A 24,881-nucleotide genomic window follows, 5' to 3' on the forward strand; every position below is an offset into this window, starting at 1 on the left:
ACACTCAAGGTGGGCCTCAGTCTGGGAGTCTGGGCAGAGTAGGGGGCAGTGGGAGCCTCTGCAGCCTTCTCCCCAAGGGACCAGGCTCTCCCAGTAGAACCTGAGGCCTGGGGTCATGCCAAGCCCAAGCACCAACTCCCCCCCCCCCCCCCTCGCTTGAGCCACTGTCATTTGAGTGCAGGGCAGGGGACCAGGCTGTGGGCATTTCCTTCCTGCCTGGGGATCCGGATTCCAGAAGCCCCATGGCAGGGATGCCTGGTCACCCAGAACTCCCCCGGGGTGCTTTCTCTCCAGTGGTCATTGCAGAGCCCCAGGTGGAGTAGAACGGCCTTGCTTGTCAAGATGGCCTGGGAATCCAGGATTCCATGATATGATCGCACCTCGCCTTTGTAGAACTCTGTCTTCTGTGGCCACCCTCATCTAGAAGATGAGAATCGGAAGCAGAGAGCAAGGGCTCCATGGGCACCCCAACTCTGCAGAGGAGCCCACCACTCCCAGCTTCAGTGCTCACCTGAGGCCTGCCCCCCACCGCCCCACCCCCAGCTCTGCTGATTTGTTTCTAAGCAGATTAGAAAGGGGGCCAAGGATTGGCCCAGGCATGCCCAGAGAGAGCATGATTTTTATAAAACTCAACGCCCACATTCTACAAGCCCAGCCCTGGGGTGCCGACCAGTGTGGGAACAACACCCTTCTGTGCTCCCAGGGGCTTCCATATGTCATGGCTCTGTCACGTCCATCTCCTGGCTCCCACGGGCCAGGGGCTCTGCTGTACTTAGGAAGTTCTCTGCCACTTCTCAGTTGGGAAGCTCTTGGGTTGCCCCTGGGGCCACCTGGGGTGTCTGGGACTTGCACAGAGCTGGCCTGCTGGCCTGCAGGCGGCACCTGCTGTGGGCCAACCTCCTGCCCTCTGGGGCTCCTGGGACATGTTGTGGGGAAGGGAGTGAGGGGCCAACGCTTGCAGCCTGTGGAAGCCTCCAGAATGGTAGCCAGCCCCCCAGCTCAGCCTGACCCCCTACAGGGCCCTGTGCCCCTAAGAGGTCCCTGGTGTCTGCCCCCAGCCTCTGTGATCACTGTTCCCTCCTCCGCTGTGGGAGGGCTCTGACTCACTCTTCTGCCTCCTCTCTGCGGAGCAGAATTAGCCACTGAATAATTCACGGCGTGGAAACCAGCCTGTCTCCATCCCCCGCCGCCTCCGCTCCTGGCTGGGGGCTGTAGAATGAGCCAGGCCTGGACATACATCCTGCCCCCTGCCCTCCCATGCTGGTGCTTTTGGGCAAGCATTTGACCTCTCTGATCCTTAATTGCCACATCCTGAAATCTGGGCTGGCACACTTTTGTGGGGTCACAGTGGGGAATGCAAGGGCCCTGTGTTCCTGCTCTATTTTTGGTTGCAACAGACAGAGCTCCCTTCCTGGGTGGCTGGGCCATGGGTCGGTGTGGGCGGTGGCCTGGAGCCCCTTCCTGCCTCCCCTGATGCAGTATTCCTAGCTGTGAAGGGGCAGCTGTTCCTATCCCATTTCCCACTGCTGGGTGGTGGACCCCTCATTGTCCTGACCTAGGCACCCCCTCTGGGCCTGGGAGCCTGTTATACCAATCCCCACCTGGGCTGCAGCTGGACCCCTTGTGAGCTGGGTCCAGCTGGGGAGAAGGGCTTCTGCCTTCTGGACTGCCCAGGGGCAAAGCGCAGCCCAAGTCCAGGGGAGAGACCAGCTGTTGCCTTTCTTTGCTATTTCCTGCCCCCACCAGCCACTGCTGGGAGCCCTGGTAAAATCCACTGGAAAACCCCATTAAGCTAGGTCCTGATTTGAGGCACCATGTGGAGCTATCACTAGCCCTTTCTCTCGCAAGCCTGGGGTATGAGGATGGTTGTCACCATTGTACAGATTAGCAAACTGAGGCTCAGAATCACATGATGAGTAGGTGGTAGGAGCCAGAGTTGTCCTGGGAGGGTGGGGGCCTCCTGGGTCCCCCTCTGCCACCCCCTGCAGAGGTTAGGAACAGTTGCAGGGCTATTCTGAGGACTCCCAGAGCCCTGGCTGGCTGTACACTGGGGGCTTTGGAGCCTCTGCAGGAGCAAGGATGGCATCTTTCTAGGGGATGAAGGTGTCAGGCTCCCCTGTTCCCAAGACTTCCATTCTGCAGGGGAGGGGCTCCCCGGCCTCTGAATCCATCTCATAGGGGCCCGTGACGTTTGCTGAATGGACAGATTACAGGAAGGGTGCTGCTGTGGTTTCTGTGGGGGCTGGTGGGATCTGTGGGTGGGCAGGTAGTGGAAGGAGGCAGAGAAGCTTCTGGGTTTGGTCTGTGCTACCCCACCCCCCACATGTCTGCCAGGAAGATCCGCTGGCCTTGTTTCCCTGGGGTTGGGCCCAGAGCCCCCCGTACAAGGGGCAGCCGAGTGGATGGGGACTCTCATTTTATGGGGGGCAGTGGGAGGGATTGCAGACCCAGAGGAAGGAGGAGACTGGTGGCCGCTCAGCTAAGCTGAGCTGGCTGGGCCCCATGTCTGGGGGCCTGATGTGGCCTGAGGCCAGTCTGTGCCTTGATGAGGTGATGGTAGGGCCTGTCCTGGCTTTGGGGCGGTGTCCCAGAGCCTTCTTTTCAGGCTGGAGACTGGGGGCCTGGGTGCCAGCTCTGTTGCTTCCTATTTGTGTGACCTTGGGTGGGACCAGCCATCTTTCTGGGCTTCCCTTGGACTCTCCACACCCCCATGTCCTCAGGCAAAAGTCGACTTCACACTCTTGGCCCTTAGCCTCTTTTATCTCTTATTCTTGCTTGTTATCTCTGCCAATTCAGGGGCGGGGGTGTGGGGGGCAGCTGGAAGCTATGAGGTGATGGAGGGGTCAGGACAGGGCCTGCAGGAGCTCAGTGGTCAGGGAAGGCTTCTTGGAGGACATGCTACCTGGCCTGCCAGACTGTGAATGCCCAGAGGACTGGGACTTGCCTGGAGCCCGCCATTAAGTGGACACCGGCCTGGCTCACTTTCCAGGTCAGATGGTAGCATTTACTTCAGGTTTGCCCAGAATGTGGGACCTATTTCCTGTTAGAACCCTGAGCTCTGGGATGTTTCAGTTGAGACCCTAAAGATAAGACTGAGGTAGCCATGCAGAGACCTTGGGGAAGCCGGTCCTGGTACCAGGACCAGCACATGCAAAGGCCCTGAGGCAGAGAGAAACTTCAGCCTCAGCCCCAAATAAGGGAGTCTGAATATCCTGCCTCAGTGGGTAGTGAGCACTCAATGCCCGGAGGTGTGTGAACCCAGGCTGGGTGGCCGCTCAGAGGGCCTTTTGGAACTCTGGGTTGTATGACCATCAGGGACCAGTGGTCTCCTAGCTAACACCACAGCATCTTGGTTAAAGCCGTGACTCAGGCAAGGTCAGCCACGTACCTGACTGCAGGCTGCCTGTGTCCCGTGGGTGGGCTAGCCCTGTTGTCACCCTTCTTGTTAACCCAGAGGTTAGAAAAGTGTTTGTCGCCTGCCTTCTCATTTACAAAAATTGTAAACATTCATGGGACATTTGGAAAACAGGAACAAGCATGAAGAAAACAACAGAGAGCCCCTGTGGCTGGATTTTGTCCATGCAGGTATCCTTGTGGGCCAGGTGTCCCCTAAAACTGGAGTCACACCATATGCCCTTATCATCACCAACTTTTGGGCCATTTTGTTGCCCCTTGGTTCTTGGTGCCAGCGTCCCACGGTTATGGTCAGGATGCTGAGTGATGGTAAGACCAAGTGTGACAGAGCTCCCCGAGGAGTGCGTGGAACATTCTAGAATGCCCTGTGCATAGACAGAGCCGAGGAGCTGGACTTGGGGGATGTGGTAGTGGGGGACAGGGTAGCCCTGCTGGGACAAATGGACTGGCTGTTTCCTATTTGGTAGGGGGGAGGGGGAACTTGGCCTTTGGTTACCTCTACAACCGAGTCCACACCCTGGCAGTGGTTGGGGGGAGGTGGGTAATGGGAAGCCTGGCACATCTGCCGCTTGGCATTGGCATAGGATCCATTGTTAGGCCTTTTGGGGACTCCTGGTTTTGGAGGGCCTGGGGATGTGGTGAGAAGCTGTGTCCCCAGCACTGTACTGCTCTGCCCAGGGGACATGCGGGGAGGGACACCAGCCATTTCAGCTCTGGCCGGGGGCTCTTGGGCAGGCTTTGGGCAGGCTGTACTGTGGCTCTTAGCCCAGGCTGCAGCCGCTCTGCCAGAAGGGGCTCCTGCTGTTCCTTTTCCTAAGCATTTCTCTGGGCAGCTACATAGCAGCCCTCGGGGCGGGCATCGTGGCCTCTCTAGAAGCAGAATCGAGGCCACTGACCAGCCAGCATCGGTGAGCTAGAAGATGTGGGCAGGCTTGCGCTCCAGCCTGGTACCCCCATTTCCGTGGACTCAGCCCCCATGCAGAGACTCCCTGGGTCCCCAAGCAGGGGCCAGTTCTGGGGAGCTCAGCGGGTGTTGGGACCGGGCCCCCTCAACCACAGGCAGCTCTGCTGAGTCTTCGACTGGGGAAGAGGAACTGAATCTGCAGCCCAGGGACTGGGTCACAGATACAGGAAATGTCCCCATGTGGCCCCCCCCCCAGGAATTGGGACATGTGACCAGGCTGATGGTGGGTGGAGCAGAATCCCAGGAGTGCGTGGCTGGACCCGTGCCTGGCTCCCGGAGTCTGCGGGGAGTCTGCCCTTAGCCCTGTGCTGGGCCAGCACTCACACATGGCCCTCACATGGCTCTGGGGGGCCTCTCGTGGTCTTGGGAAGGACTCAGACCCATAGACAGGCCATTGCAGCTAGCATGGTGAGGCTCTGATAGGCACACACTGGGCCCTGTCGCCCAGAGCAGGGAGTCACTCATGCTATCGTTGGTGGGGGCTGCTTTCCAGAGGGTGCCCCTGAGCTAAGGTCCTAAGGTGGGGCGTGTAACTGCCAGGGCCTGCCTAGGGTCCCTCCGAGGGAGGGATGGGATGACGCATGTCTGCAGAGTTGTGCTGCTGCCTGCCCAGCAGGACTCCTGGGGGGTCCACGCACAGCAGACATCTGCCGAGGCAGCGAGTGTGCTTCACACTGTGGAGGGGGCTGTGAGGGCTTGGGTGGGCCTTGGTCAAAGCCAGGCCTCAGGCAAGTATCAGGAGCAGGATGAGGGCTGCAGAGAAGGTGTCTGGATGTGGGGTGTGCCCCCAGGAGCAGGACCAGGTAGAGAGCCCAGGCTGTGCCAGGGTCTGCAGGGGGCCTGGTGGTTATGTGCCCAGATGGACTCGTGCACACACACGAGCCTGCACATGTGGGCCACCGTCAGGCCTCAGCTGGCGTGCCCCTACCACTCCCCAGAGGAATCTGGCTCCTGGCTGCATCTGAGGCCCGTGGCCTAGGTCTTAGGGGTGGCCATTGGAGAGGCGCTTGCAGAGAAGCCTGGGGAAGAGCAGAGGACTTTTCTGGGTGTCATGTTGGGAAACGTGTTAGAGCACCAGGACCAAAATAGATACCCTCACCCCGGGGAGGGCAAGCTCTGTGCCGTGTTCTGTGTCTGTTCACTCCGTGAGCTCATGTGGCCTGGGCAGTAGGAGAGCAGGCTGGAGGGTGGCAGGCAGGCAGGGTCTGGGTTGGGGGATGACCCACCCCCTCCCCTGTGGGGACATGAGGGCTCAGCTGCTGCATGTCCATGTGCGGCCTGGTGCTCTGGGTCTCAGCCCTCAGCCCTCAGCCTGGGGGGACAGCCTTGGACAGACAGCTGGGCCCCTTCTGGGCTCCTGCTTGGCCGGCCGCTGGCTGTGCTTTCTCCAGGATGGCCACGAGCTCACCGTCATGGAATTCGTGAAACCCAAGCCCAGCACAGTGGAAAATCTGTTTTTAATTTCTGGTCGGCATTTGGGAGCCACAGCCAAGTGTGTTAGAGGGGTGGGGGGCTGCGGGCTGAACAGCCAGCCCGGCGCCCAGCTCTGCTGCATGGCCAGAGCCTTCGGCACCCACTTAGCCTGGCCCAAGAACTGAGAGGGGCCTTTTCCAGAGCTTTCCTCAGGAGGCTTATGTGGGCTTGGACCCTGCTTCCTGTGTCACTGAAGTGCATGGGCCTCCAACATCCCTTCTGGCCTCAGGCCCCTGGCCTGCAAGGTGGGTGCTACCCCTCCCCAGGTGGTCTAGGGAGCAGGGAGTCCATGCGTGAGCCAGAGGGCCAGCCCAGGGGAGTGGGCAACATTGTGTGGTGTGAACCCTTTCCAGTGAGGGACCCCGGACGTAGAGGAGCCATGGCAGCAGCCCAGCTCAGTGCCCATCCCTTGGCTCAGCCCAGACCCAGGCTCCAGCTGAGGCATGTTTGGGTTCCTGGGTGGTACCTTGCTGGCCCCTCTCGTGCCACGGGCAGTGGTGGGATGTCAGGTTTGGTTCCACCAGCCTGGGCTGGGGTCCTGGCTCCGTACCTCCTGCTGTGTGATCATGAGGGTTCCTGACTCCCTGAGAATACCAATCACCCCTGGACTGCCGGCCCCCACGTCTCCCTAGCCCGTGAGCGCTTGTGCCTGGGTGCACGTGACTTCCCACAAGGAGGCTGGCTAAGGGGGTGCGTCACTGTGGGGCTGGGATTAGGGGGAGCTGGAGGCCCACACGTCCCATCAGAGCCCCAGGGAGGGACTTCCAGGGGGGCAGGGGTTCCCTAGCCTGGCTGTTGGCAGTGGTGGTCCACAGGGGGATTGACCGTTTGGGTCCCTGTCAGGAGCAGTTGCCAAGGGCATGAGGCTCCTCCCTGGGGGGAGGTGTGTAGGGAGACGGTCCATCGGGGGTTCCAGTGTAGGTTCCACAGGTGGCGTGCTCCCATGCAGGCTTGTGTGCGGCTACTGCTGGGCTGTCTGTGTGCAGATGGCACATGGGTGTGCTGCCAAGGGCCCTGTGTGGCTACCCTGGCCTGGTGGCCTCTGGCACATTGGGGTGGCCCATGCTGACGTGAGCCTGGTGTTGCACACGGGTGGGGTACACTGACAGGCCATGTCCAGGCCAGTGGTGAGGCTGAGCCTCCTGTTGCAAAGCTCTTAGTAAGGTTTGGTGGCATGCCGCGAGCCCTCCCCTCACGGGGCTAGCGTGGGGCCCCCAGTACCCTGACTGCCAGCAAGCCTGGGACTGAGCCAGGGAACATCCCCCCCTGCCCCCACCCCCGCCCCAGGCAGGGAACCAGTTTAGGCTCACACAGAGAACAGCTGCTGCCCTGGGCCCCCTCCTACCCCTGCTCCCCCACTGGGGCTGGGGGCTTGGGTCCCTCAGTGGGCCTCAGACCTGGGCCAGGGTAAGGCTGTAGACCCCCAAGCTCTGGCTCATTGGGTGTGTCCAGAGTGGACAGGGGCCTTGGCAGACGTCAGGGCATGCAGGAGAGTGTGTGGGCACAGGCTGGGGTAGAGGCTGTGCTCTGGAAGGGGCTGCGGGAGCCTTGAGAGGATGGGATGGTCCAGGGCCCAGAAATGAGCTGTGGGGCCAGGAGGGGTGGGAGGGCCACGCCGAGTCCTCGCTGCCGGCGCCTGCCCAGAGCCCAGTGCGTTCTTAGCGCTTCAGGCGGCTGGCGGCCAGCACTGTGGCCAGCGGTGGGGATCCGGGCCCGAGCATCTCGCCTCGCCTGACCGAGTGCTGACATCACTTCCATCACAGATGGAAGATTCCATGTGGTTAGAGCCCAGATGCTGATCAGACATTTCCCATTCTCTCTTTGAATGGGCCCAGGGGAAGGGGAGGGGGGCCAGGGGGAGGCGGGGCTGCCCCTGGGAAGGCCAGCGGAAGGTTGTCCTCTGGGAATGCGGCCTTAGGAGTCAGGGGCAGAGGTCGTGCTGGGCGCCCCCGTGCCTGGCTCGTGCCCCCAGCCGGCGACAGGCTCTGCACGTTCACCATGATGGGCTGGAACCCAGTGCCCTCCTGTGTGATCCAGGGCGGGGGCAGGGGTGGGTTCTGGTGCATTCCTTGGGGGCTGAGGGAAGCTGTTGTGGTACCAGCCCCGGAGACTGACTTCCTGCCAGAGAGAGAGAGCCCCCAGCCTCTCAGACTTTCGGGGTGGTGAGAGGGGCACGTGTGAGTGACCCCTGTGTGCCAGGTCTCTGTGCTGGGGTTGGGAGCACTGCCTCTGCTAGACCGGTGAGCTTCATGAGGCCTTTCCAGCACTGTACCGGGGCAGGCCTGGGCAGACACACCCAGTGCAGAGATGATAGAAACAGGCTCTTCATAGTCAGGGGGCTTCTTGGAGCTGGGATCCTGGCTGTGTGGATGCTTGGCTCCCAAGGTGCAGTGTTATAGGGGGGACGTGGGGGCAGAGGGGCACCGGAGCTTCTGACTGTCCTTGCCTCCAGGGAAGCCTCTGGAGAGTACCTGGATCTGAGCCCCAGAACATAGGATCACCGTCCAGCCGGGCTCTGGGGTTCCTTGGGCAGTGGCCCCACTCCTGGACCCACTCTGTGAGACAGGCACGGGATAAGAGTGTCCTCTGCCCCCGTGGCTGTGGTAGTGATGCCCCCAAGGCGAGCAGCCTTTCCCATTTGCCAGTTGCTGCAGGTATCCCAGCACCCAGATGCTTGGGAGCCCCTCTCCCTACCCACGACCACAGGCCACTGTTCCTGCCACTGCTGGGGAGATATAGGATGACACCATCACATGCATATTGTAGGTCTGAACGTGGGCGTGCACATCTGGGAATGCATGGGTGTAGATGTTTGAGTGTGGATACATGTGTGTGAGTGTGCATGTGGGCACAGGACCACACAGGAACTCTCATGTGGCAGAACTGGGCGCCGACCAGGGGCCTCCCACGCTCAGCTGGAAAGAACGAACAGGTTTCTGGTTCTGCATTTTAATTATAAAGTTAGTACAAGTGTGTGGTTAAAAAAAAAAAAACAAAACCAAAGACCCACAACAACAAAACAAACCAAATCAAAGCAGTAGGAGAGGACCCAAGGAAGGTACCAGTGTGATTCTCGCCCAGAGAGACACAGCACCCTTCCCTGACCTCCTGGAGGAGGACGTGCCCACTCAGGGAGGTGCCCGGTCACTGTAAATCACAGACCTGCCCCTGTGCGCTTCCCTGTCCTGCTCTCTCTGGTTTCTGGGGCCCACCTCACGTCCAGCAGGCACTGTCCCTGCTCCCTCTGCTGGGTGGCTCCGGGGGCCGTGAGTGAGATCCGTTGTGGACCTGCCAGGCCTGGTACCTGCCATAGCTCCCAAAGGAGTGGGGAGCCCAGCCTTATTCCAGGTGTGATGTCTCACCTGGCCGGTGGTGCTATCTTGCCTCAGTTTTCCCATCTGGCAAATGGGAATGGGTGGTCCTGACACGCCTGAGGCAGTGTTCTGGGCCTGCAAGGAGCTTGCTGGTGAGTCATGATGACAGTGAGGGCTGGGTGGGCTCTTGGGACTCCAGCGCGGGTGCCTCTAGTCCCAGCTTCCCCACCTCAGGAGGATGTGTGTCCATGTGTGTATTTAACCACCTGCTCCAAGCTTGCTGTGTTCTGGACATGGTGGGGGTGGTGGAGGTTCAAGCAAGACAGGAAGTGGTGGGGTGGCAGGGGCAGGGGCAGGGGCAGGGGCAGGCGACTCCACCCAGCCGGGCCAAGGGACGTCTGTTAGAGCAGAGGGTGGCCTCCAGGGGGACTGCCAGCATGGGCCAGGCATGGGGCTGGTGGGCACAGCCACAGTCTGGGAGCCAGGGTTGACAGGGCTTTGACGGGGGGTTCTTTCTGGGTGGATGCTTCCGGGTGGGGGTGTGGTGTGGTCTTTGGGGGCTTGTGGGAGGAGAGGAGCCTGCAGGCAGGATGGAGAAGAGGTGGCAGCATCAGGACATGGTGGCAATGGAAGCTCAGATGTCCCCTGTGAGCCATGGCCCCAGGGACAGTGCTGCGATGTGCCCTTTGCCTCTGACCCGGGAGGAGGCAGTGGGTGGGACCTGTGCATGGGAGGGCCAACCCCTGGAGACAGTGCTCTTCCACTCTAATGTTAATGACATCCGGTGCTGGGCGGGGTGAGGGCGGGGCCTGATAGCAGGACTGTGAAGGTGACCCCCCTCCCTGACTGGCCCTTGGCCCTCTGACAAGCCTTTGATTCCTGCCTGGAGACTCCTGGCTGTGGCCTTGGTCTTACCAGTACCGAGTTACCATTGTGACATGAGCGCCCCTGACCTCCAGGAGCCTTAGGCTGATGAGGGGGCGCTGACTCCAGGTCGGTTGCAGGGGTGGCCAGGGCCCATCAGGCCCTCCTGCCAGGGCAGAGATAGTGGGCAGCTGCACCCCCAGTCTGAGGGAGGGACAGAGGGCGCCAGCCCCCAGTGACCATGGTCCCCATATGGAAGGTGGGGCGGCCAGCAAGGCCAGACTGTGACATGTGACTACAGCCTCATGGTGCCTGCAACCCTGGTCTTCCCCAAGATAGGGCCCCCATCTTGTGCCTCATGGTGGGGTGTGGGGGCAGAGGTGTGAGCCCTGGTTAGGTGGGAGGTGGGAGGCCTGGTGGGAGACCTGTGGGAGCAGCGGGCTCCTGGGAGTGCAGGGAGTGCCATCCTGCCTCTGCTGCTTGGCAACCATCTCTGGGGAGACAGCTGCTGGGTATCAGGGCCTCTATGGCTGAGCCTCTCTTCCCAAGGGGGTGCTGCAGGGGGCAGGTGGGCCTCCCACCCCTCAGGAGCACTCCAGGGACAGCCACATTGCTGAGTACTCAGACATGGGGAGGGAGGGTGTGTTCAGGTACCCCCAGGCCTAGGGAGGGCAGCTGTGGGGTGCCTATTGGTTGCACCCCAGATCTGATGGCCCCTGTGGGGTGGATGCTACTATGCGTTGGACCTCATGCGTGGCACTTACTTGCCTTCTGCCGTGAGTTTCACATGGTCAGGCCCAGTCTGCATCCCTGTCAGATGGTCACTCCCATGCCAACAAAGCGTGTGAGTAGAGATCCCAGAGGGGCCGTGACGTAGGAACATGGCTCCTTCCTCCATATCTCTGAGGGCAGTTTCTTTCCTGGTGAAGTGGAGGTGACACACTGGGCCAGGCAAGAGGGAGAGCAGGGTGCCCAGGGGAGGCCAGGCTGGCATCTGGCATGTGTTCCAACAGAGGGAGGCCCAGCCCGGGGCAGGGCCCACAGTGGGAGTCCCTGCTGGATCAAGTCAGCCACTTCTTTTTTTTTTTTTTTTGGTATATAATGCAATTTATTTCTGCCAGTAACAAACCGCCCCCTTGGTAATGGAAGGAAGGTATGATGGTAGAGGCTAAGGGAAAGTAACATCTTTCTCCAAAATGTTGCAGCAGATGCAGCTTTCTTGTGGGCTACTTGAGAACTACAGAATTTCTGCTATTTCATTTCTCCACATAGTGAGCTCACCAGGCTCTACTAATAATAAGATGACTTGGCTCCACTTGGCCTTGGCCAAGTTGACCTGTGGGCATACATTTCTGGAAAGTTAGTAACTTTTTAACAATATAATCAGGACTTTATTCTAAAATCTATTTTAATAATCATAGATGAGATGAGGTAGAAAATATCAGCCAAGATAATAAGTCTGTTAATAAACCCAAAGTAAGACAAAAGCTTTTAAATTTACTTAGCGTGTTCATAATTCTTAGGAAAGTTCAAGTCAGCCACATCCATGGTGGTGCCCACCTCCGTGACAGGGGGTTCTGCAGGAGGCATTTCCTCCTCCCCTGGTGATGCCTGGGGTGTGGCCAGGGAGTTCAGGGCCCTTCGGGCCACCCAGGGCCCAGGGGCTTGCGAAGGTGGCCAGATCCAGAGCAGGGTCCAGGCTGACGGTGAGGGCTCTGCTGTGTGCCTGGCCCTACCAGGCGTGCCCTTGCTGACACTCTACCAGTCTCTTCTGAGGAGAGGTTGCCCCCCTTTTACAAAAAAGAAAACAGGCTCAGGAGGTTAGGGGCCTTCTTGGGCCACGTGGCCATCTGCCCTCCTTCCTGGGCTTGGTCAGAGGCCCCGGAATAGACATATCCTGCTTTGGGCTCCAATGTGGAGGGCACAGGGCCTGGAAGGACCCCATGGCCATGACATCCTGGACCTCCAAGTGTAGCTTGGGTCCAGTTCTGATGGCCAGTACAGGGTAAAGGACGGGGCGTCCGTGGGATCTCAGGCCTGCTGAGCCAGCCACCCAAGCACTGGGGGGACGGCTGGGTGGGAGTGTGCCCGGGTGCCCGTTAGGTGCAGCAGAGCCCGGCGGGGGGCCATACCTCCAGCGCCTCCCCACCTCCCACAGGCGCTGCTGCTGCTGGGGGCCACCGCGCTGGCCTGCCTCGCCCTGGACCTCCTCTTCCTGCTCTTCTACTCCTTCTGGCTGTGCTGCCGGCGGCGCAAGAGCGAGGAGCACCTGGACGCCGACTGCTGCTGCACTGCCTGGTGCGTGATCATCGCCACGCTGGTCTGCAGGTGAGCGTGGGCCCTGGCTGGCCGGGTGGGGGCGGGCCTGACAGGCCGGATCTCCCCAGTGCAGGGCGCCCCGCCCTCACATGCCCCCTCCCCCCTCCCCCCACCCTCCACCCTGTCCCAGCGCCGGCATCGCCGTGGGGTTCTATGGCAACGGGGAGACCAGTGACGGCATCCATCGGGCCACCTACTCGCTCCGCCACGCCAACCGCACAGTGGCAGGGGTCCAGGACCGCGTGAGTGGCCGCCCGGTGGGGAGGGGGCCCAGTGTCTGCGTGTGTGAGCGGGGGGACAAGCGGGGAGCCCGTCTGTGCCCGGGCTCACTGGCCGCTGGTCCGGCGCAGGTGTGGGACACGGCAGCCGCCCTGAACCGCTCGGCGGAGCCTAGCCTGCAGAGCCTGGAGCGGCAGCTGGCTGCGCGGCCAGAGCCCCTGCGTGCGGTCCAGCGGCTGCAGGGCCTTCTTGAGACGCTGCTGGGCTACACAGCTGCCATCCCCTTCTGGAGGAACCCCTCTGTGTCGCTGGAGGTGCTGGCTGAGCAGGCCGATGTCTACGACTGGTACAGGTGCGGATGGCCCTCTTTTCTGCCCACGCAGGAGAGGTGGACCTCCCTGGGCTGGTTGGGGTCAGAGCTGTGGTTTGGGGCCTAGTTCCCCTGGACCCCTGGCTATTTCCCTCAGCTCTGCCCCTGTGCTAGCTCCGCCCCTGCAGTACCACCACTCCCACCCTCTGTGCCCCACCCACACCCACCATGTGCCCACAGGTGGCTGGGCTACTTGGGCCTGCTGCTGCTTGACGTGGCCATCTGCCTGCTGGTGCTGGTCGGCCTCATCCGCAGCTCCAAAGGCATCCTGGTTGGGTGAGTCTGTGGGCGTGAGGGGCAGAGGGCAGAGGTGGGGTACCCACAGCACCATCTTCTAAGTCAGCCTCGCCCTCCCCCATCTGTGCAGCTAGCCTCAGATCTGCTATGGGGAGCCTCTGACATTCCTCCTGTGTCCTGGACCTGTGCCCCTGTGGTGCGCACATCTGCCCTGCCTGTCCTCAGTTCCCACTGGGCTCCTTGCCCCTTAAGTCTGCACATTGTAACCCAGAGGCCACTTAGTCATGAGGACACCAGAAGGTCCAGCTGGGGACTCTGTCTTTAGCCTGGAGGCAGTCTGGCAGCAGTCCCTGCTGCATCACTTATTCAGTTGGCCACCTTGGGGAGGTGGCTCACTGGGATGGGAAAACTGGAGCGCAGGCCCAAGGGACCCAGGGATGTCTGACCACCAGGGCACAGCCTGCATTGGCGGGGGGTGGGGGGTATGAGGAGCAGCGGGAGGCCTGAGTGACTGGACCAAGGGAGGCAGGTGAGGTCAGGCCTCCAGTAAGGCAGGGGCCAGCAAGAACCCTGCCTGGTGGTTTGAGGAGGCGCCCCGCAGGGTTTGAGCCCCATAGGGTCTGGCCCAGGCTACCAGGTCCCTCTGGCCACGCCATGGAGAGCAGGGTGAAGGCCAAGACTCATCGTCTGCTAGAGGGAGGGGTAAGCAGGAAGATTGGCCCTCCCTGGCCCTACCCTGGGCCCTACTCGAGCCCAGCCCAGGTAGGAGGGAGATCATCTGTGCCCGGCCTTCGGGTCACTCTAGCTAAGGCCAGACTGCAGGAGGAGCAGCCCTTGTGTGGGCAGACCCCTAGATGTTCCCAGGATGCTGACCCTCCGGCCTGCAGCCACTCTAGCTGTAAGGGTGCTGACTGGCTTTCTTTGCCCCAAGGGTCTGCCTACTGGGGGTCCTGGCCCTGGTCATCAGCTGGGGCGCCCTAGGCTTGGAGCTGGCCGTGTCTGTGGTGAGTGGCAGGGGAAAGTGTGATCTGGTCTGCTTGGCCTAGGCATGGGGTTGGGGTGGGGAATGTCACACTTCTCTCCCTTCCCACCCTCCCCTGGGACACTGACGTTCCCCATGGAGTAGGGACCTTTCCATGGGCACGCAGCAAGTCGGTGCCTTCCCAGATCCCTATTCTACCTTCCTGAGCTGAGAGCAAACCCAGGGTCCAGGCTCTATCTGTGAGAGCTGAAGGTTGGGGGGCCTAGCTTGGTCACCCCATCTTCCTTGCCTGCACCCATCAGGGCTCCAGTGACTTCTGTGTGGACCCCGACACCTATGTGACCAGGATGGTGGAGGAACACTCGGTGCTGAGCGGGGGTGAGTCTGCAGTTATGTCTGAGCTGGCACCCCCGCACCCCCGGTGGCCAGGCTGGGGAGACCCACCTGAGTGAGGCCAAGGCATCCTGGGGGAGGCAGGACTCCCGTAGATGAGGAGGCTAGTGAGTGAACAGGAACACCTTCTGTGAGGGAGGCGGGGTGCTCTGAGAATGATGACAGGTGCTGTGTGAGGCCAGTGACAGTGGAGCATGGGATGAGGGTGAAGGCAGGTGACCAGGGGGCAGGCAAGGCAAGTGATGACAGGCTGTTTCAGAGCAGTTGGTGTGGCTTGCCAAAGAGGTGGCTTTAAAATTGAACCAGAAAAGGCTATGTGTCTTATGCAAAGGCCCTGAGGCAGAGACAGACTTAATGTGTTTGTAAGGCAGAAGATAGACTACCTGGGAAAGGAGAGGATGGGGAGGCTGGCAGGCAAGGTCGAGGACAGGAATCTGAGCTTAATCCTGAGGGGTCCGTTGGAGGGTGGGAAGCCTAGAAGAGACCTGATCCAGGATTGGATTGCCTTTTAAAAGGTGCTTTGGGCTATTGGAGTGCCAAGGAGGTCAAGTAGGAAGGCAGGGAGGCTATTGCACTCCTCCAGGCAGGAGATAGGATGCCTCCAGCCAGCGGGGTAAGAGGTGGATGGGGATGTGCCGTGAGGCAGCATGTTGGGGCACCTGGAGAAGCAGAGTGTAGGGAGGGAGCCACCCAGGGCTCTGCTCTCTGCCTGAGCCGCTGTCGTCATGGGGACGCGGACGGAGGGGGTTGCCGGGAGCGGGTCTGGGCCATCCCAGGAAGCAGGTGCATGCAGGACTCTGGGGCTCAGGTGCAGCCAGAGCTGGAAGGTGCTCAGCTCATCAGTTTGCCCTGCTGTGAGTGTTGTGTGTTCCTTGAGAGAAGGGTAGAGGGGCTGTCTCCGTGGGGACAGGGGTTCTGAGTAGCCTTCAAATGCTGGCCCTCTTGGGACCATCTTCCCCTCTTTGCCTGAGAAAGCCACAGGGAGGAGAATATGGGCTGGCTTTAGCTTATCTGGTTGAAGGAACTGGTTCCACCCAAGCCCGAGGAGGCCCCCGGAGGGCAGGTTGTCTGCCCCCCAGTGTGGGGAGGGCTGGGCCTGCTGTGCTCACCAGTGTCCCTGGCCTCCCCAGGTCCTCACTGCTCAGGACTCCTAGGTCCTTAGCAAGCTCGAGCTGCCCCCACCTCAAGTGAGTGTGGGCTCCCACCTGCAAGCCACAGGCCTCCCCTCCCAGAGCCAGGCAGAACCACGGCCAGCGTGCTGGCTCCATTTACAGGTGGCCAAAGTGAAGTGGGTTTCACACAGGCTGGGTGGGAACCCAGGCCAGAGGGGCGGAGTGTGGGAGTGTGGGAGCTGTGCGAGAAGCTGCCCGGGCTGTGGCAAAGCCCTGTGCCCAAGCTCCTACTCCTGGTCCCCATCTTGCACCGGGCACTAGAGGGCTCCCCACAGATGGGAGGTGCCTGGAATTCCAAAGCCAGCATCACTGCCTCAGGCAAGAGCCCTGACCCCACTGAGGGGGGGGCCTGCATTGTGGGGGTGGGGCAGGCAGACAGGGCTCCTCCCCCAGCTCCAGCCAGGCTTGGTTCTCCTAGGGTTCTCAGAATCAGAATTGTAAGTGAATCCCCATTTTCAAATGTGAGATGCCAAATTGACATGTTCTAATGGGGAGACAGGCCACCTGAGTCCTAGGCCCTCCTGGCTGCAACATACACGTCACGTCCTCTCCTCCGTGGGGTAATGTTCTGGCCTAAGAACTGTTATTCTGCCCTGGTGACCCAGGGGCAGATGCGTGCTTAGGTGTCTTCTGACCCCATGTCCACCCCTGGTGCCCTGCCTGCTGCCCCAGAGGGAAGGGAGGAAGAGGGCTGCCCCCCGCATGCAATCATGCATGCTGCAGGGATGCCGCTTGGAGCAGAAGGGTCTGGGCCCTGGGCCTGGGCTCTCTGCAGTCCACCTCCCCTCTCACACATCTTCGAATACACACAGGCACAACAGACAGATGCACGTACCCACGCACATGCATGTCACACACATGTCTGTTCACACGTGTGTACAGACACACATGCAGACCTATATAGAGCTACAAAATTATATACCACTGTGGACACCCGCACACGTGTGCCTGTGTGAGCACACATGTGGGCACACACATAGACACATACATAGCACACACGGATGTCTGGCCTCACACAGCCACCTTGACCTCTGTCCACAGACATCCTGCAGTACTACCTGGCTTGCTCGCCCCGTGCCTCTAACCCCTTCCAGCAGGTGAGTGCCCAGGTTTCTCCTGCCCCCGGAAGGCCAAACTGGCCCTGACCCCCACAGCCCAGATGTCCGCAGCCCCCCAGTCCCTCTCTCAGACCTCATTAGACCCCAGGACCCAAGGCGCCATCAGGGGCAGCTGGATGAATGCCATATTGACCTCACTAATTGCCCCTGGGGTTGGCGCCCTGATGCCCTCAGTGTAAGCCCCTTGAGGTGGACTGCTTAATGCCCCCCAAATACCTGGAGTTTCTTTCATTTCTTGGGTTGCCCTTGGCCACCCTGCAGGGCAAATCCAACTGTCTTTGGCGACCCAGGGATGCCTCATTGTGGGAGGGGAATAACTGTACAGGTGTCATGGTGAAATTTGGGGGGAAACGCTTTGGCCCACTGCCTGTCTCTCCACATGGTTGCATGGCCTACTGGTCCTGAAAACCACCTGCTCTGAAGATCATTTCGGTGATCTGTTATCTCTGGACACTGGGGAGCTCTGTTCTCTAGGCCCACAGAGTGGAGTGCCTGGGGCTGGCCTGAGCCCCAAGCATCACAACCTGGCTGACCTGTGTGTGGGTGGGGCCGTGGGACCGGGAGCCAGTGCCCCACCCCTCCTGAATCAGCCTGCCTTTCTGTGGAGCAGAAGCTGTCTGGCAGCCACAAGGCGCTGGTAGAAATGCAGGACGTTGTGGCTGAACTTCTGAAGACGGTCCCCCGGGAGTACCCGGCCACCAAGGTGAGTGGCCGGCAGGGTGAGCAGGGCTCAGTGCAACACCTGTCCCGGTGCCCCAGCTCAGGCTGCTCGTGCTGGGACCTTGCTGGGAGTCCTTCCATGGAGAGGCTTCTCCTCCTCTCCTTCATCTGTGGCCCTGGGGACTTGGGAGAGGTTTGTTTTTTTTTTGTTTTTTGTTTTTTGTTTTTTTTTAATTTTTATTTATTTATGATAGTCACAGAGAGAGAGAGAGAGGCAGAGACACAGGCAGAGGGAGAAGCAGGCTCCATGCACCGGGAGCCCGACGCGGGATTCGATCCTGGGTCTCCAGGATCGCGCCCTGGGCCAAAGGCAGGCACTAAACCGCTGCGCCACCCAGGGATCCCTTGGGAGAGGTTTTTTAAAATAATTCTGTTCTTTATTTGAAAAGTAATACAAACTCTTTGAATTTGAAAAAAAGAACATCAAGGAAACATGTAGGAACAAAGTAAAGTCCACCCCCGGCCCATGGGGGCTGTTCCGGGAACTGGAGAGGTGGCAGCTTTTCCCCTGAGGTGTTCTGGGGCCTGAGCACTTGGTCCCATACATCCGTCCATTACCATGCTCCTGACAAAACTCAGCTTCCTAGGAGGTGCCAGTCCGCCTGTGGGGGTCATCCCGTGGGAATCATCCCGCAGTGGTCCGCCTGCAGGAGTCATCCTTGGGATCATCCATGGGGGTCCACCTGCAGGGGTCATCCTCAGGGGATCATCCCATGGGGGTCCACCTGCAGGGGTCATCCTCAAAAGATCATCCATGGGGGTCTGCCTGCAGGGGTCATCCTCAAAAGATCATCCATGGGGGTCTGCCTGCAGGGGTCATCCTCAGGGGATCATCCCATGGGGGTCTACCTTGCAGGGGTCATCCTCAGAGAATCATCCCATGGGGGTCCTCCTGCAGGGGTCATCCTCAGGGGATCATCCCGTGGGGGTCTGCCTACAGGGGTCATCCTCAAAGGATCATCCATGGGGGTGCCCCTGCAGGGGTCATCCCACGGGGGTCTGCCTGCGGGGGTCTGCCTGCGGGGGTCATCCTATAGGGCCTGCCTGGTGCGCACACTGCCAAGTGGGTTGGGCACCACCCATGCGCACGGCTGACCTCTCAGACTTCTCTTGTGACCGGCTGGACCTTCTGCAACAAACTTCACCAAATTTAAGTTAAAAAAAAAATGCACATATACACACATACATTAAAGCTCCTTCCTTTTCTTTCTTGTTTCTGTCAGGGCCAGGGCATCCTCTAGGTGTTTTGTGAGTGGGTGAGTGGGTATGTGGGTGTGCTGGGTGCTGTGTGGGAGTACCACGCACGGGGGGTGTAGACCACAGGGATTTACTTCCTTACATGCTAAGGCTGCAAGTCGGGGTGATCAAGACCAGGCGCAGGCTCGGCTGGCTTCTCTCACAGCCTCTCTCCGTGGTGCGTGGACGCCTTGTTTTCCCTATTTCCCCGCGTGGCTGTCCCTCTGCACATGTCTGTGCCCTGACCCCTTCCTCTTACAAGACCTCTGTCCTGTGGGGTTAGGGTCCCCCGGATGACCCGCTCTTACCTTAATTACCTCCTGAAAGACCCCACCACCAAATAGTCCCATTGTGAGGTATTCAGGGTTAGGAATGCAATGTATGAGTCTGGGGAGGGGGTGAGAGGATGCAATTCAGCCCCTAACAGTGAGTTAGGTCATTCTGAGGCCCATTTCAGAATCACAGGGCGCCCTTAAAATACACACCGTAACCTGCAGTGTTGGGTCCTGTGGCTGGTATTGGAGGAACCCTATCTGACCTGGAGGGTTTCTGGGAAGTCATCATTCCATGGAGAGGGTGTGCACAGCGGTGCCCGTAGACACACAGACGCACAGATGCACACACGCACACTACAGCATCCAGCTATACAGAGCATTTGGATGATGTTTTGTCACCTGAAATATCATGAAAAATTTCCCTTTAACTGTCCCTTAAAGTAGAATTTTTAAAACACCAGGGCCCCCATCAGGAGATAAATGGGTATTTGCTGCTGCTCCCCTTCTGACAGGCATTGGTGGGTCTCACTTTGCCCACTACACTCATGTCCTCAGCAGTGCCCCTGAGCCCAGGACCCAGACTACTGCTGTCGTTTCTAGAAGACCAGGGTCCGTGTGCCAAGATTGCAGGGTCAAGGGTGGTCTTGACAGCAGGGTGTGGGTGGACAGGCACTGGAGGGCTCTCAGGGGACCTGTGCCTGGCTCGAGTGCCCCCTCTCGACCGTGGTACTGACCCTGTGTGCCATGTGTCCCTCCAGGATCCCCTGCTCCGAGTCCAGGAGGTGCTGAACGGCACAGAGGTGAACCTGCAGCATCTCACTGCCCTGGTGGACTGCCGTAGCCTGCATCTGGTGAGAGCCAGCCTCTTGAGAGGGTGCAGGGGGAACAGCTGGGGGGCGATGTGCGGCAGGAAGAGTAGCTGGGGGGGGTGGGTAGAAGGGAGCAGCTGCGGGACAGGGTTGCAGCTGAGGTGTTGGGGGAACAGAAGAAAGCAGCTGGGGGTGGAGGGCAGAGGGTGTAGCTGAGGGGGTGCAGAGGAAGAAGCTGGGGTGTTGGGGGAACAGCAGGGAGCAGAGAGGAACAACTGGGGGATGGGGACTCAGAATGGGAGCTCACCAAGGGCTGGTGGGTCCAAAGCCCAGACTGGAGCCAGCGGGGTCCAGGCTGCCAGGAGCGGGCTGGACTGAGGCTCTGGCATGTCTCATCTCACCCTCCCTTCCCCGTCTCTCTCCTGGTCTCTGTGGGCCGTGCTGTCCCCGTGCCGTCTGGCCTCAGGACTACGTGCAGGCCCTGACGGGCTTTTGTTATGACGGCGTGGAGGGCCTCATCTACCTGGCCCTCTTCTCCTTCGTCACAGCCCTCATGTTCAGCTCCATCGTCTGCAGTGTCCCCCACACTTGGCAGCAGAAAAGGTGAGGGACTCAGCGCTTGCCCCAGGCCATATGGCATGGAAGGTGTTTTAGGGACGTGCCTTCTGGACACCCATGTCTTAGTCCCCAGGGACAGGAACAAATGCTTCCTCACCTCCTGACACTCTGTAAGCCTCTGTAGTGCTCTGCGGCTGGCAAGTCCGAGGGGAGTAGCCCCGTTTCACAGATGGAAAACTAAGTCTAGAGGAGCTCCCAGCCCAGGTGACGTACAAATCCAGAGCAGGCAAGTGGAGCCAGGTCTCCTGCCTGCTAGTGCTGGCTCCGTGCATCATGCCCCTCCACTCTTCTGCCCAGCTCTCCTCACAATGTCTTGTCCGTCTCCATGCCCCTGTGTGCACATGTGCAGGGCTTGTGGGTGGAAAAAGCAGCTATCCAGCTATAGGGACCTGCAGCTTCTGCAGGGAGGGTCCAGGTGGCTGTGGCCTTCGTGGCCCATTCAGCTGAGTGACCAGGATGGCAGCTACCTCCCATGGGGCTGTTATGTCCTGATCTTTGATGTGGGGGTCCTGGCAGCCCCTGCCTCAGTCCCCCTGATCAGCACTGAGTTGAATGGTATATGGAGGAGCCAGGCCCCTTCCCTTGCTTAGGTCCTTACACTTGATCTCCCAGACTTACCAACTCCCTTCCTATTGGGCTGTGACTGCTTCTTGGTGGCCCAGCTCTGATAACAGCTCAGATCTCTTCCTTCTGTCTGGATTTCTACTCTGTTGTATTCTGTGGTGATGCTGTCAGTGGTGGTGTTGGTGACGATCATGATGATGAAAGTGATGGTGATAATGGTGGTGGTGATAATGATGATGATGGCAATGATGATGATGATGGTAGTGATGATGATGATGGTGATGATGGTGCTGGGGATGGTAGTGATGGTGGTAGTGATGGTGTTGATGGTCATGATGACAGTGATGGTGGTGGTAGTGATAATGATGGTAGTGATGATGATGATGATAGTAGTGGTGGTGGCAGTGAGGAATCTGGTAGTGATGATGGCAGAAATACTAAAGATGGCAGCTCTAGGGAAGTGGCTAAGAGAACAGACCTGGAACCACATGGCCTGGATTCAGATCCTGGTTCTGTCTTTGCTTATTGAGTGACCATGGGCAAGTCACTTAGCCACTCTGGATCTCCATTTCCTTAACTGTAAAATGGGGGTTGTAAGAGTATACCCTTCTTGGGGTCAGGTAGGCACTAGATGAACCATTGCGTGTAAGGGCCCACCCTTGGGCTTGGCTGGTAATTGACCCTCAACCAGTTGCTACCCCTATTCTGTTTATCTCACTGCAAGGGGCCCAGAGAGGAAGGCCCTCTGCTCAAGGTGACCCAGCTGGTGGTTGGGAGGTGGGACGTGAACCCAGGCCTGGCTAACCTATGCCATCACCACCAGGCAGCCTGGCCATAAATCTGACCTGGGAACAGGCAGCTCATGAAGATCCTTGAGCATGCCCAAGGCCTAGCTCCAGCTTCTTGCCTCGCTCTGCAGTAGCCTGAGCAGAGAGGATAGAAAGCCAGAGCACAGCAGAGCAGGAGGATTAGGCTCAGGCCACCCAGAGGTGCAGGCTGGGACCTGCAGGGCCAGAAGAGGGCACCCCTACCTCCAGGCCCCCAACCGCCTCTGCCCCCAAGGAGGCACTGCACTCCCTTTCCCTCAAGGCAGACAGCATCCCTGTGCACAGGCTGAAGGTCAGGGCCCTTGGTACCCCCGACTCACAGAGGACGAAACCAAGGTGACTTGCCCACAGTACCATAGGCCATCTGTGACCAAGCCAGGATTGGAACAAGGTATATCTACATCCAAGCTGACCCCGCTCAGGTCTCCTGGCTGGCTGCCTTGGGCCAGGGTGTGAACCTGTGCCGGGTGTCCCTCCTTGCAGAGGCCCTGACGAGGATGGGGAGGAGGAAGCGGCCCCAGGGCCAAGGCAAACACACGACAGCCTCTACCGTGTCCACATGCCGAGCCTGTACAGCTGTGGCAGCAGCTATGGCAGTGAGACCAGCATTCCAGCTGCGGCCCACACCGTCAGCAATGCCCCTGTTACCGAGTACATGTGAGTAGCATCCAGAGCTGGAGGTGAGGGAGCAGAGCCAGGCAGACCCGGGCCCTGGGGTAGGCGTGTGGAGCTCAGAGTGCCCAGTACAGCCAAGAAGCTGTGGGGGTGCCGGGGCAGGGGCCTCAAGACAGCGGGGTCACATCAGAGCTGGGCCCCCCACTGGGGCTGCCAGGGCTTGGTAAGGCAAACCTGTGTTGTGGCCACAACAGTGAGGCCACTCGGTCAGATGGAGGCCCTGTGTCTAGGGTGTGAGGGTACCGCGGTGGAGGGCCTAGGGCCAGCCATGTGGCGGGCAGGCTTCCAGGCTGGGGGTGGGCTCCAGCGGGGCTGAGGCAGGCAGGTGGGCCACTGAGCTCTGGTTACTCTGCCAAGGTCACGGGCACCCCAGGCACTTGACTGTGGGCCACATGCAGGGAAGCAACAAGAACGCCCAGGGTCAGAGGCTGCCAGGCAGAGCAGGGTGGACATGGGGTCCACCTGGCTCCAGAGTTGCCTCTGACCAGCGCTGGGACTGCCGAGGCTGGAGCCACTCACGGCCCCTCTCCCCACACCGCAGGAGCCAGAACGCCAACTTCCAGAATCCACGCTGTGAGAATACCCCCCTCATCGGGCGCGAGTCCCCGCCGCCCTCAGTAAGTCCCAGGCCTTGTGGGTGGGGGGCAGGCCTGAGGGGGGCGCCCTGCTGCCTTGGGGTCTGGTGTCACTCTCCTGCTCAGTGTGGCCCCAGGGGCTGCTGCTGTGAGCCCCCAGCGCCGGAGTGAGGGGTCTCCTGAGCCGGGGCTCTCCAGTGGACATCTGGCCCCAGGAGATGGTGGTGCTGGAGATGCCCTGGGGTCAGAGTGGGCAGCTGGGGGCTGGCTACCTGGTGGGTCACCTTGACCCTAAGGGGCCCTGGCTCTCCTTCCCCAGTCTGTTCCATTTCCTTTCATTTCCTCCACGGACTTCCTGAACTCAGCCCAGAATTCAGCCTCAGGCTCTTCTAGCCAGTGTCCCCTCTGGCCTCAGGGTTGAAACAGAAAAGAGGGGACAGGTTGGTTTGGTGCAAAAGAGAAGGAGCTTGCTGACTGACAGGGGCCCTGGTGGCCTTCCTGGAGGTGATGGGCTGCAAAAGACAGGGCCAGAGAAGCTGAAGCTCACCCACCTTCAGAAATAGGTCTGTGCAGTGGCCCCAGGTGCCAGGAGCTGTGTGGGCTTGCAAGCCATCGTCCTGTTCCAGCGGCCCTCCCCATCGCCACTCTGCTCCATCCCCTCCCCCGCCCGGGCCCCAACAGCCTGGCGTTCAGGCCGCCCTCTCTCTTCTCTCTCTCTCTCCTGCACCCCTCCCACCCCGGGCCCTCCTAGCGCTATCTGGCGGCCCTGGACTCTGGCAGCCACGCGGGCTGGCAGTTTAAGCCCATGGATAGTGCCTGAACGCTGTGGTGGCCGTGCCCTCAGAGTGACAGGTACTGACCCCCCAGGTGCCCCTCCCTGCACCGCCTGCTGCGTGCTCTCTGCTGATTGCTGCCCCACAGCAGGGCCGTCTCAGCCAGGCACCTGCTGGGCCAGCCCTGGGTCCTTACAGGCCTGCAGACTTGTCAGCCACCAGCCCCGCCAGAGACCTCATGCTGGCCTTGGGCCATGAGCCCCTTCCCTACCCCTGGCCCAGCTGCAGCTGCTCCTAGCCCTCTCTAATTGCCTCCCAGCAAGGAGACCATCTGCCCAGGCCCGAGGGCGTGCCTGCACCTGGGGCCTAGGCTCAGTGAGCTAACCCCTGAGGGTGTGGCCAGCAGGCCCAGCCCTTGAGGGGCCACCCTGCATGTTCAAAAGTACACACAGGTGCATGCAGGCAAGCGTGCAAGCTGTTCCCAGCCGACCCCACATGTCTGTGCCCGCCTGCTTGGGCTCCTTCAGGGGCCTGGGGTGCTGTGCCCACCCCCTGCTGCATGTCTGTGGAATGACATGGCTCCCTGGTGCCCACTGCTCCTCCTTCCGACAATGTCCTGGCCGGCCCACCGGCACTCATGACCTTCTTCCCTACCAGGAGTTCCAGGAGGGCTGTCAGGTCCGGGGAGCGTTGTCCCTCCTGAGCTAGGGGCCGTGGTGCGGAGACTGAGGCGCGGGGTCAGCCTGCCACGCTCTCTACCACCAGCAGCCCAGGGCATGGTCCTCATCCACACCCCGCTGGGCTTGTGGCCGTAGCACCCACCTCTGTCTTTCCCTGAGGACCCCGCACATACATCGAGACCCTCGTGCTTCAGGTTGGACGAGGGTAGCTGAGCAGCCCTTGCCCTCCCCCACCTGCCTCACCTCCCCCACCACCTCCATCCTTGCGTCCGTTCCTGCGTCCGTGAGCT

General features: G+C 60.1%; 1 protein-coding gene across 1 annotated transcript in view; it reads left to right on the top strand.

Moving 5' to 3' along the window:
- Window positions 1-24,881, top strand: part of TTYH3 (tweety family member 3) — a 29,597-nt gene that overhangs the window by 1,000 nt on the left and 3,716 nt on the right. The window contains exons 2-13 of the mRNA XM_026011321.2: window positions 12,188-12,357; window positions 12,479-12,590; window positions 12,699-12,919; window positions 13,118-13,213; window positions 14,106-14,178; window positions 14,459-14,534; window positions 16,763-16,818; window positions 17,450-17,542; window positions 19,829-19,921; window positions 20,346-20,482; window positions 22,372-22,545; window positions 23,105-23,180. Coding sequence (XP_025867106.1) covers window positions 12,188-12,357; window positions 12,479-12,590; window positions 12,699-12,919; window positions 13,118-13,213; window positions 14,106-14,178; window positions 14,459-14,534; window positions 16,763-16,818; window positions 17,450-17,542; window positions 19,829-19,921; window positions 20,346-20,482; window positions 22,372-22,545; window positions 23,105-23,180 — 1,377 coding nt within the window. The remainder of the gene's footprint in view (window positions 1-12,187; window positions 12,358-12,478; window positions 12,591-12,698; window positions 12,920-13,117; window positions 13,214-14,105; window positions 14,179-14,458; window positions 14,535-16,762; window positions 16,819-17,449; window positions 17,543-19,828; window positions 19,922-20,345; window positions 20,483-22,371; window positions 22,546-23,104; window positions 23,181-24,881) is intronic.

This window comes from Vulpes vulpes, chromosome 3, assembly GCF_048418805.1.
Source record: "Vulpes vulpes isolate BD-2025 chromosome 3, VulVul3, whole genome shotgun sequence".
NCBI lineage: Eukaryota > Metazoa > Chordata > Mammalia > Carnivora > Canidae > Vulpes > Vulpes vulpes.